The sequence below is a fragment of the Heloderma suspectum genome, chromosome 5, assembly GCF_057233095.1.
Source record: "Heloderma suspectum isolate Gila_16-S chromosome 5, 16-S_ref, whole genome shotgun sequence".
In the NCBI taxonomy this organism is placed as follows: Eukaryota; Metazoa; Chordata; class Lepidosauria; order Squamata; family Helodermatidae; genus Heloderma; species Heloderma suspectum.
This window is the reverse complement of record NC_139462.1, coordinates 32,451,943-32,464,286: the sequence shown is the minus strand read 5'-3', so window position 1 is coordinate 32,464,286 and position 12,344 is coordinate 32,451,943. Positions and strand designations below refer to the sequence as shown.

Sequence of the window (12,344 nt, the reverse complement as noted above, 5' to 3'; positions counted from 1 at the left end):
CACCACAAGTACAGGTGGAACAATTTGTTAGAGAACGAACTTGCATTGTCACCACCTCTTCTCCAGGTAAGCCCCCTCCAGGGCTTGAACATTTTAAGAACTTAGTCGAAAATGCTGCCCCACTTTTGCCATGAAAGTGGGGAAGCATTTTTGGCACAGCATTAGCCTAAATGAAAATTCATCAGAAGGGAATTGTCATGCTTTATTGACATTAACACATTAAAAAAAAGATTGTTCTATTTAAAATAATATGTTTACCCTTAGTAGCTCATGAGGTTTTTTTGCAAACATTTTAACATAAGAAATATTTCACTCTGTTGTTCTTTTTCCACCCAAGGTGACAAAGTCATTCCTCTTTGCATTCCCCAGTGTGGAGAATGCGACTGCTGTTTGAGTCCTAAAACTAACTGTTGCCTCAAGTCCCAGTAAGTTTGTTTGACATCTCTTGTTAGTCATTTGTGTGTTTCTCCATAATATTAACAATTAGCATTTTTAGCTGAATTTACGAGACCGACCAGTCTGAATCTCCTCAAACAGCCTCTATAAACCTCTTCAAAACCTGATGCCAGACAAGACCAGCAGGTTCACCTGCAAAGGGAAACCGATTAACCACTTCCTGTGGACAAGCACCTTCTCCGAATACACAGTTGTGCCAGATGCTGCCATTGTAAGGATCCACGACGACGCTCCTCTGGATAAAGTCTGCCTCTTTGGCTGTGGGTTTTCTACTGGCTATGGTGCTGCTATCAATTGTGCCAAGGTAAAAATGGATTCACATGTGTACTTCCCAAGGAGGTAAAATAAGAGTCTGGTTCTTCCTTGCTAGAGATGGGGTGCTTTCAGGAATCGCTATTCCTGAAATTCCTTGAGGTGCAAGCTTTGAACTTCCTTGCTCTCACTGGGCCCATCCATGCAACAGTTGTTCTAAAACAGGAGAGGGGAACCTCCCAGATGGTCGTGCTTCTTTCCCCTGTCCCCCAACCACTGACTGTTTGGTGATTTCTCGGCCTTTGTGCAGTTTTTTCCCCATTCTAAAAGGTTGAAATGCCTCTCTTAAGGCTTAGTTCCTGGCAGTAAGAGCTTTAGGGCGCAATCCTACTGGGATAGGCGGCTGCCTCTGAACTTGGAGGTGACCACCTATCCAATGCAGGGGAGGAGAAGAGTGGAGTGGATCATCCCCTCTGCGCTTCAGCCGCCCTGCATTTGCCACTAGACAGCCCATTTCGGCTGTCTAGCTGCGGGAAGGCGGAGCAGGGGAGGTGGCTGCCAGATGACACATAGGATGTGTCGTACTAGCATTTCCACCTTCCTTGCCCTGGAACGCCCCCGCAATGCCCTGTTTCGCCGCTCCACACTCTTCTTCCAAGCGTGGTGCGCAGGGCCGTTCTGTGCTGCTTGAGAGGCAGCATGGGAGGGGGGGAAGGTGGAGTGGCTAGCCACTAACGAGCAGCCATAGGATTGCTCCCCAAAGCTACAATATGCTTATTTTGGGGGGTATTTTTTGTCCCTGCCCCATTTTCCTTTTACATGTATCATGGAACTACATTTAATTTCGAAATAAAGTTAACAAAATAAAGGCAATAAAAAAGAAGAATGTACATAATAATATTACTGATTTTGATTTATTATATGTACATAATAATAAATCAAAATCAGTAAAGAAACAAAGGAATTCACTAATTATAAATCTTAGTCTATAACTGATATGCTTATGGAACATCTGCAATGAAACGCCCTAAGTAGGAGCTCAGTACCTAATGAAAGTAAAAATACAGCATATAAAAGGAAAGTATATGTCATTGTGTGTGTGTGTGTGTGTGTGTGTGTGTGTGTATTTATCAGGAAAAATATAGGCAACTGTACTTGGTTGGAGTTTTATCAAAAATTTGAAGTGCTTCAATATAGCAAATAAATGGAAACCATGGTGCCATAATATCATTCTTCAAGTTAGAACTGGAATGAGGCCCCCAAAACTTATCCAGAATTGAATTTGGCCTTGGGCTGAAAGACATTCACGACCCCTGTTCTAAAAGGAAGCAGCAAAAAGCTGTTGGTAGTCAGCAGGCCAATGGTGTATTTTTGATCTCCTAGGCCAAGATGGGCAAATTTCAGGCTAGTCGGAGCTACTTTCTTTTTTACGAGAACCCCACAATCCATCAACCAGAGCCAGGAGCAAAAGACAAGCACTTAGAATTAAAGAACAGGGTGCCTCAGAGCACCGCCTAAGCGACGTAGGAATTTATGTTCAGTAGCAGAACTGAGCTGAGCTCATGGTCCTTTCACATAAAAGTCCACTCCTTGTTACCCCAAGCTTTCTCCATTTCAGCAGCCTAATTTTGGTGGGAAAAGCTATTTTGAGGCCTCTGTTCAAGAACTGGAGCAATTTGGACCAGAAAGGCAATTTATAAATATTGAAATGAATAACATAATTAAGTCGGGAACCCTTGCCAATCTGCTACAAATCATTCAAAGATCTTCCAATTGATCCCAAACTACTTTCTGCCTGTGCCAATCCTAACTCAGCCTTCTTGTTGCATTCCTCTTGTTTCTCCAGCCTTGTGCTTTCTGTTCGCCCCCTTTCTTGAACCTATTATCTCCCCTGAATACTGCTATCTCTTTGCCTGTTCTCTTCCTGTCTGCCTTAGATTTTGCCAGTCCTGATCCCGCTACAGCCCCAGCTCCTGCTGCATTACTTAAGCCATGGCAAATCCCCAACACAGGGTCCTTGTTTATATGGCAGGTTGAACCTGGTTCTACCTGTGCCGTCTTCGGCTTGGGAGGTGTCGGTCTGTCGGTTGTCATGGGCTGCAAAGCAGCTGGAGCGTCCAGAATTATTGGGGTTGACATCAACAAAGATAAGTTTGCTAAGGCCAAAGAGTTAGGAGCCACTGAGTGCATCGCTCCTGAAGATTTCAAGAAGCCCATTAATGAGGTGCTTGTGGAGATGACTGGTCTTGGCATGGACTATGCATTTGAAGTGACTGGACACATTGATATTGAGGTACGTGATCTGTCTTCTTGACGATAAACTTTTCTGCTCAGTTTTCCATTTTGTAGCTGAAGGCAGATGTTACGCAGAATCTTTTAAAAGAGGATACACAAGTGCCTTGTCCATACACAGCATGGTGGCTCACCTGATTAAAGGCAGCTGCTGGCATGATCACATCAGTCCGGTGCTGAAGGAGTTGCACTGGCTACCAGTTGTGTTCCGGGCCAAATTCAAGGTGTTGGTTTTGACCTTTAAAACCCTATACGGTTCCAGCCCAGCCTATCTCAAGGAGCGCCTCCAGCAACACCAGATAGGCTGCTTAACAAGATCAGCCTCGGATGGCCTTCTCTCTGTCCCATCAGCCAGGACAGCTAGGCTGGTGAGGACGAGAGAGAGGGCCTTCTCTGTGGTAGCCCCCACTCTGTGGAACTCCCTCCCTAGGGAACTCCGCCATGCCCCCTCTTTAATGAGCTTCCACCACGTATTGAAAACTTGGTTGTTCAGGCAGGCATTTGGGGAGGGTATTTTTAGAAATACAATGTTTTAATGTGCTATTTTACTGTTTTAAACTGTTGTACTGTTGTACATTGCCCAGAGTGGCCGGGTGACTGGCCAGATGGGTAATTAAGAAATTTAATAAATAAATGAATAAACAAATACTTATGGCAAGGAAGGGGAACTAAACCACAGAATGGGGCAAAGTTTCTTGTAGGCCTACGGTGCTCCTCAGTGCCAGTGCTGGTCAGAGACTGGTGTCACTGGACCCTTCCAAGGTACTAGGACCTTGGAAGCTGCCCAGTGGTGCCAACTCCTGATGCCAGCCCTGAGTGGGACAAATGTGCTACAAGGGACTCTGTCATGCCACCTTTAATAACTACTGTCTGTCTCCAACCACTTCTTTCAAGCTGCAGCATCACCTGCATTAAATTTTGTTGGTTTGTTCAGTCCTAGGGCTCGTGGCTGTCCTCCATGTTCTTTCCTTTGATCAGCAATGAACTTTCAAGGAGTATCTAAAAGTGGGAGACTTGAGAAGCTGGCTTATAAGAACATAAGCCCTGCTGGATCAGACCACACATGCCTATCTGTTCCAGTATTCTGCTCCTTGATCATTTTGGTTTCTTAGCTTATCCTTCTCTGTGTCTCAAATAGGTCACGGCCCTCGCATCCTGCCACTTGGGTCATGGAATCTGTGTGCTGGTTGGGGCGCCTCCTGCAGGATCACAGCTCTCCTTCGATCCTACTCTTGTCCTCACAGGGAAGAAGCTGATTGGGTGTTTGATTGGAGGTGTGGATTGGTTAAAGTGGTTCATATGACCGTAACTGCACGACTTTGTGGGTGATGAATTCACTGAAATAGGATGTGCAGCCTCAAATTGGTTAGGCTTGGTATAAATATAGAAGCCTGGCTTTCTTCCTTTCCCTACTCAGTAGAAAGGTATCTTCTGCCTGCTCATCTTCAGCTTCCAAACCAGCTCCCTCCTCCCCTGCTATTACTAGAGCCTTTCTACACAAGGCATTTATTGTGCACTCGTGATCCTCACTCACAGTAGTTTGCAAGTGCTTTACATGATGCCATCCTCCTCCAGGGCCTCTCTGGTTCTTTGCAACAGGTATCACGGGGGAGTTTTCTCATGAGGAAAGTCTGATATATCCTGAAAGGTGGCATGAAACCCTTGTGTACTTCTGCAATTCGGCTATACCACAGTGCCATCTAGTGATTGTGTAATGGAACATATAGAAAGGAAGAGAAAGAAAACCTACGGGGAAAAATGCACATAAAGAAGCCAATCTTAATCCCACTAAGAATCCGGAAGCAGAAGCCTCAGTAAAGTGGCTGGTTAAAAGCCTCATGTAGAAAAGCCCCTAGGTAGCGGGGACCCTGGTTCAAAAATATCCATCCTGCATGGGCAACCACACCATTCTGGTGTGGTTGCCCATGGCCCAGGTACCAATTCCCTAACATCACAAGCATTGTTTTTAGCTAGACATTCCTTGTGAAGTGACATCACAATGAACAATAAAGGGCAGAAACCAACAAAGACTCTTCACTAACGTTAGCCCCCATCCTTATCTGCAAAAAGATAATATCAGCAGAGAGTTTGTAGGATCCAAATCCCCAATGTGTCTTGCGATATCACTGCATGAAGATATGTGTAGATATACCATGGGGTAAACCTTCCTGGACCCATTTACATGCAGTGCAATGTCTGGAAATTAAATCTGTGTGCAAGGAGGCAAATAAAGTGTTGATGGACAGCATGGGAAAGTGTTAATGGATATAATGGGGCTGCAAACTAAATTTGGGGCCATATTTATTGATCTACAGTATTTATTTAAAAAGCATTTCCTGTCTTGCCTTTCCACCACATCAGCCTTTGACTATACTATGTTTGTGTTCTTAACTGATAAAAATGAGTGTTATCTCCATCGTCTAATATGTTTCGTGAAGGTCAAACATCCCCACGTTAAATAAACAAAGTAGTAAATGCTGGATGACCCAATATTCCTTTGTTTCCCCCCAGGTTGGAAGTTAAAAGATGCTCTTCCTAAACTGGTTTCTGATTACATGAAAAATAAATTTAATACAGATGCATTAATAAGCCATGTATTGCCTTTTGAGAAAATTGGTGAAGGCTTTGAGCTTCTGTACTCTGGTAAAAGGTAAGGTTTGCATTTTTTTATACTTCTATCCTACCCTTCCTTAAAAGAGCTCAGGGTTGTGTATTTTTATCCTCACAAAAACCCTGCATGGTAAGTTAGGCTGGGAGATAGGGACCGGCCTAGGGATGGGTGAACCCATTTTGGTTTTGCTAGTTTCTAATTCTTCCAATATTAAGTTTGTTTCATCTTGTTTCTGCATCAGTTTACAATTTTTAAAAAGTCTGCACAAATGTTTGTATGTACCCTTGTGTGCCTTTCTCTTAATATATGCCTCTTTCCCCAAATATATGCATTTTTGCAAAGAATTCTCCTTAATGTAATGCATTTCTGTATGTTATTTTTACTCATATACACATTTGTGTATACTGTCCCCTAATATACACATTTTGAATTGGAGAGCTGCATCACAAAAATCAGTAAAGTGCAGATATCAAAGTATAACTGTGTTTCGGTTTGCATAATGTTTTGGGAAGTGCAGATTAGGCAAGTTACGTTCACATTAAAATGCAAATCAAGCAACTTTCTCCCCCATCCCTAGCCTGGCCCAAAGGTACCCTGTGAGCTTCGTGGCAGAAGAGGGATTTGAACCCAGGTCTCCTTGATCCAAGTCCAACACTTCCACCTCAGTGTCAATTTTCAGGTCAAAAGAACTTTCCATTTTCTTCACAGGAAAGATGGGAGTTCAAGATGTAGCGATGGCCACCAATTTGGATGGCTTTAAAAGAGAGTTAGACAAATTCATGGAGGAGAAGGCTATCAGTGGCCGCTAGTCATGATGGCTATATATTGTCTCCAGTATCAGAGGCAGTATGCCTCTGTATGCCAGTTGCTGGGGAACATGAGCAGGAAGCTGCTGTTGCACTCATGTCTTGCTTGTGAGCTTCTCATAGGCATCTGGCTAGCCAGTATGGGAACCAGAAGCTAGGGCCCTTGGTCTGATCCAGCATGGTGCTTCTGATGTTCTTATGTTCATAAGGTGAAAATGTCCATTTCTCCTTCACGTGCTTTGGAAATGTGAGGACTTGGACCTTGCCCAAACCCATCTAAAATGTCCCAGCTGGCAATTTACCAGCTTGCAACATCTAGTTAGAGCTAGAAGCCTGTAGACAGAAGCTTTGTTCTCTGTTGATGCATATTAGAAATTGTTAGGGATATTTTTGGAAACACATTAATCTTTCTCCTTTTTTCTTTCTTTCAGTATTCGCTCCATCTTGTTGTTTTAACACAGCCGCAGATCCTTTCCATACCTGACCAAATTCAACAGAATTTCAACTAACACTAACATTTATCTGTATTGTTGAGGTTTATAATCAATAAGGGTAGGCAAGCCAACGTGGGAAAACCTTTAGTTCCTGTATATAAGTTGTAACCCATAAAGGCAGGGGCGGGGGGGGGGGGGGCTTTTAAGCCACTCCTAGGTCTCAAACTATGTTCCTTTCAAACCCTGACCAGCTCACTGTCACCTGCTGCAGAGACCTGTTCCAGCTTTAGAAGGCATCAGAACTAGGCAGTGTTTTCTCACGTGGATTCTACTCCTGGTCCCATTGGCCTCTGCATTCCCATTGGCCTCTTCCAGGTCAGCTCTTGTCTCTCTCTAAAGGGTAGAACTAGGCATGATGGCAGCCGATCTGAATCTTCAAATGTGGGTTGTCACCAGTCAGCCATAAGGCAGTGTGTTGCAGCGATTTTAAGCAGAGACTTGGTGGGCTAAAGCAGGGGTGTGCAGACTACAGGATCTACTTGGTGTTTTTTTTTACTAGAATCCCAAGACTGATTCCCAGAGAATTCTGAGCCCAGATACTTGTTCTGAATACCAGAACTGATTGGAGCTCACAGTCCTTCCACACATAAATCCATTCCACACACAAATCCAAGCTTTCTTCATTTCAGCAGCATAATTTAGATTGTATGTGTGTTTGTCATTTTATTGTTGCTATTGTTAAATAACTGGGAGTCAAAAAATCCTTGCTCATCTAATGCAAAACACCCAGAGATCTAACAAGTAGGTCCAGATCTACCCTCTACCCATCCCTGAGCTAGAGGTACCGCTCAACGTTTGCCTGCCCTTTGTCTCCCCCAGATGCACCCCTATTCTCCTAGTCCAGGGGTAGGTAAAATGGTGCCTATGGGCGCCACTGGGCCCTCAGACACCTTTCTTAGTGCCCAGCCAAGGTGCCTTATCCCTTACACGTTTTTGTACATTAAAAATTAAATCAATTCTGTTGGTGCTGAAAAGTGTAGTGTGTTGGGGCTCAGACCCCACCTCAGTCTTATACTCAGTCTTTTGGTTCATGCCTCCTATGGCAACCATTTTGTGGTGGTGCCCACAACAGTTTCTCAAATTGCCAAAAGTACCCAGAAGCCCAAAAAGTTTGCCTACCCTATTCTCCTAGTCAGATTCCAAATCCAAAAATAAGCCGTCCTTGGAAAAAACTATCTGCTGCTTCTTCTCTTACAATCACTCCCATACCTCCATTATAGTTGATCAATATTTTAAAGACGTTGTGCCACTTTTGAAACTGACTAGTGGCTTGACTTTTCAAGAGTAGAAGCAACCTGGTGCCTTCCAGATGTTTTGGACTATGACTCCCATAATCCCTGACCACTAGCTATGCTGGCTGGGGCTTGTGGGAGTTGGAGTACAAAACATTTAGGGGGCACCAGTTTACCTGCTGTGCTAACCTGCCCTGCATGTAAATTACTTCTTTGCAGATTACAGCTCTTATCTGCTAATTGTGTAATGCACTTTTTTGAGAAGGAGGAGTGACAGCAGCAGCAGTAGCAAGACAGAGTTGTATAAAGACTCTTTCCCTTTCAAGGATCGGCTTGAGGATTTTTCTTTACTAGCACAATGATACATTTAACTTTGCAAATATATATCCTAATGATCCACCATTTCTGATGTCTCCTTTAGCTGTGTACATATATATTTAGCTGTGTAACCCTTAACAAGTCCAAAGCTGAAACCTGAACTTGACCAGCTTTAAGCTAGATGGAAGAGTGATTTTTTAGTCTGTATCACTGGCCTAACGATATGCTGTAAATATATCCTGATATATTCAGCACTGGAACATGATCTCATCTATAGCTAGATGCTTTACAAATATTCTTTAAGAGGCAGTAATCTAAGCAAAGGAGCCACTCTGGACCAAAGAAACAATATTTACCCTCTGTGATATTTTCCATTCCTACAGCTAAAGTTTTAAGCTTTAAAAAAACCAGCAACTTGATCTGTTGATTCCAGGCATTAAAGAGAGCTACTGAACCCTAGAACAAGTGTCTCAGCAATCAGTCACTGTACTTTAAATGCTGCATCTGTAAAAAGTGGCTACCTTGATCTCACTTGCTAGTTAATGTCATCCTCACATATTTGCCACTCACAGAACCTTTTTGAGGAGACCTTTGACACTTGCAAATGGGCGAAGGCTAACCAGCTGTCACACTGGCACTATGCTTGGGGTGGCAGCTTTCGGCTTCTCTTCCCACCCTCCTTCTCTCCCTCTGAGTTTCCCCTACCTGCATGAAACTAGGCTGAAGAATCCATGAAATTAGACTCCAATGCAGCTTCCCCCAGCCTGGTGCCTTCCAAATATGTTGGACTACAACTCCCATAATTCCCAGCCAGCATAACTCCCAACTCTCCCCTCTAGGGAGGGGCCATAGCTCAGTGGTAGAGCACATGTTTTGCGTGCAGAAAGTCCAAGGTTCAATCCCCAGCGTCTCCAGGTAAGGCCAGGGAAGAATCCTGCCTGAAACCCAGAAGAAATACTGCCAGTCGGTGTCAACAATACTGGGCTAGACGGACCAATGGTCTGAGTCAGTATAAGGCTCTAGTCTGCAACATCCGATTCCTGTGTTGTCCTAGTGGGATACCAGACTCCAAAGAAGCCACACCCAATCACATTTGATCTATGTCTTGCAGTTAACAATGCGGTATTCAATGTAAGGTAGATTAGAACATCACACATTCACAATGTCAGCGTCACCATCCAGGTGAAAAGGATATTGCAGCCTGGAGTTCAATTCAGTATATATCTCAATCTAGTTTAGTCTGGAATCATAAGTGATACCGCTTTGGCATCCAAAACAGCTTACATTCAAGATGGCCACACAACTGCTAGACAGCACAGTACAGTTATGTTTCTGAATCATTGTCACTTGTCAATAGAATTGCCTTCAAGGCTCCAGGTTTAGCTTTGTTGTTGCACTTGGTCATTGATGGCAGTTTCCTGTTAAATGTGTCTGACATGGCCTGTTGTATTTTAAGCCACAGTCTGTGCATTTTTTTAAATGTTCAAATCTCTTGTTATTAAGACATTATCCGCCTGAACTACTGAAATGTTTACATTGTCAGTTCATTTCACAGGGATATAAGAGATTTAGGGGAAAGGAAAGCTGTCTTTCCTGTGAGTCAGTGTGATAAAGTGGTTAGTGCTGGACTGAGTCTTGGGAGATTCAGGTTCTAGTCCCCAGTCAAGCATGAAGCTCACTGGGTGACTGTGAGCCAGTCATTGTGGACCCCATTCTCATGATCATAGCGTGGTTAACAAGCCACAGTGGCTTGTTAACCCCACCCCGCATGCCGTCCAGATTTCCCCTATTACCCTCACTTGCATGGCTTGCCATGTCGTCTTAACCCACACAGCATGGCTTGTTTGAGGGCTCAGCAACCCTCAAATAACCCATGGGCTCAAATAACCCTTAAATCACCCACAGACAATACGGCAAGCCAGGCCAGCAAGGGTAATTAGGGAGATCCAGGCCCCATGTACACGGCACTTCGTTCACCCTTCACTCCATCACAACTGCACAGCATTGCAGCTGCAAATTAACTTCTGCTGCGATACACTCAGGATTTACTGCGGAGTTCCCCAAGAGGAAACTCCGCTGTGCCCTTTTTTACCATTATATATTAATGTGCAGCTGTGCCGGCACGTGAGCGTGGGGGTGCAACACTTCAGGTTTAGAGACTGTTTTGTATTTTAGGGGTTCTGCTGTGTCTGTCCGTCCTTCATTAGGTAAAATGTTGGTGTTCTGTGCTCCGTCATTTGCACGCCAACTGTTTGGCAGTTCCCCAGCCTGAGACTCTCATGAGGGTTCACACCCAAGTTGTGAGAGGCACATGCCTACCCATACCTCCAAAATGGTGGCCAGAGCAAAGTTGGTCCTCCCCAAAGACCACCCCCCCAGCCCTTGGGCACTGAGTCCAAAAGCAGCCATTGCAAAGATATGAAGGTGCAAAAATGTGCGAAAGTGTGATTAAATTGATGAAACCACCTTTCCGTGCCTCTGTAGCTGCACAGCTGTGAAGGGATGGGGGAGTAAAGGGGCGTCACAGAGTGACACAAGCACTACACATGCCTACAACATGCCCAGCGCAAAATGCAAAATCGGTTTGGGGAAGGGACAGACAGCTCGCAAGTGCGGGAAACCCACAGCAAACAAAAAACATCACAGCAAAACATCTCTTTGGAAATCTGCATTTTCCAGGAGAAAACCATGGATGACTGCAAAGCAATGACTCTGTCGTATGTCCCAAAGGACCTTGACTCACAGCCGCCCTGGAGTAAAAGGCTCGTGTAAATGGGGCCCCAGACAGCATGCATGGCAGGGAAAATAAGCCACCATAGCTTATTTCCCCCACTGCGATAGTGCAAACTGGCGCACTGACTCTCATCCTAACCTACTTCCCAGGGTTGTTCTGACGATAAAATGGAGAGGAGGAAGATCATGTACACTGCCTTGGGCAATTTGGAGGAAAGGCGGGATATAAATGTAACAAACAAACAAACAAACAAATGATTTATAGGGGAAGGACCATAACTCAGTGGCAGATCCAATGCTGCATAGCCAGTTAAAAGGACCAGGAAGTAGATGACATGGAGGACCCCTCTGCCAGAGACCCCAGGGGGAAATGGCTTTGCCAGTCAGAGCAGACAATCCTGAGCTGGCAGTGCCTTATGATCTTATTTATTTATTTATTTATTTATTATTTATTTATTACATTTATTAATCACCCATCTGGCTGATGGGTGATTAATAAATGTAATGTAACCCAGCCACTCTGGGCAATGTACAATAATAGAAACAGTTTAAAACAATAAAATTCTACATTAAAATAATCATATTTCTAAAAATACCCTAACTCACCCCAAATGCCTGCCTGAATAACCAAGTTTTCAATGTGTGGTGGAAGCTCATTAAAGAGGGGGCATGGCGGATTTCCCTAGGGAGGGAGTTCCACAGAGTGGGGGCCACCACAGAGAAGGCCCTCTCCCTCGTCCTCACCAGCCTAGCTGTCCTGGCTGATGGGACAGAGAGACGGCCATCCAAGGTTGATCTTGTTAGGTGGCCTGTCTGGTGTTGCTGGAGGCGCTCCTTAAGATAGGCTGGGCCGGAACTATATAGGGTTTTAAACGTCAAAACCAACACCTTGAATTTGGCCCGGAAAACAACTGGTAACCAGTGCAACTCCCTCAGCACTGGAGTGATGTGATCTCGCTAGCGGCTGCCTTTAATCAGGCGAGCCGCCACGTTCTGCACCAGCTGCAGCTTCCGAACCATATTCAAGGGTAACCCCACGTAGAGTGCATTACAGTAGTCTAGACGAAGGAGACCAGGGCATGTATTACCAATGGGAGCAGATGGTTGCGAAGGTAGGGGCGCAGCCGCCGTATCAGATGGAGTTGGTACA

At 44.6% G+C, this 12,344-nt stretch overlaps 1 protein-coding gene across 3 annotated transcripts in view; it reads left to right on the top strand.

The window, feature by feature from the left end:
- Positions 1-10,929, top strand: part of LOC146343739 (alcohol dehydrogenase 1-like) — a 35,633-nt gene extending 24,704 nt beyond the window's left edge. For 2 of the 3 annotated variants that reach the window (XM_084855699.1, XM_084855700.1), the window contains exons 5-10: positions 338-425; positions 538-760; positions 2,741-3,001; positions 4,139-4,274; positions 5,512-5,650; positions 6,849-9,986. In XM_084855699.1, the coding sequence (XP_084711825.1) occupies positions 338-425; positions 538-760; positions 2,741-3,001; positions 4,139-4,274; positions 5,512-5,650; positions 6,849-6,873 (872 nt within the window). In that variant the 3' untranslated portion in view covers positions 6,874-9,986. Of the gene's footprint in view, positions 1-337; positions 426-537; positions 761-2,740; positions 3,002-4,138; positions 4,275-5,511; positions 5,651-6,848 lie in introns of all 3 variants that reach the window. The other variant, XM_084855701.1, reaches the window with a different exon arrangement.
- Positions 10,930-12,344: the final 1,415 nt, after the last annotated feature.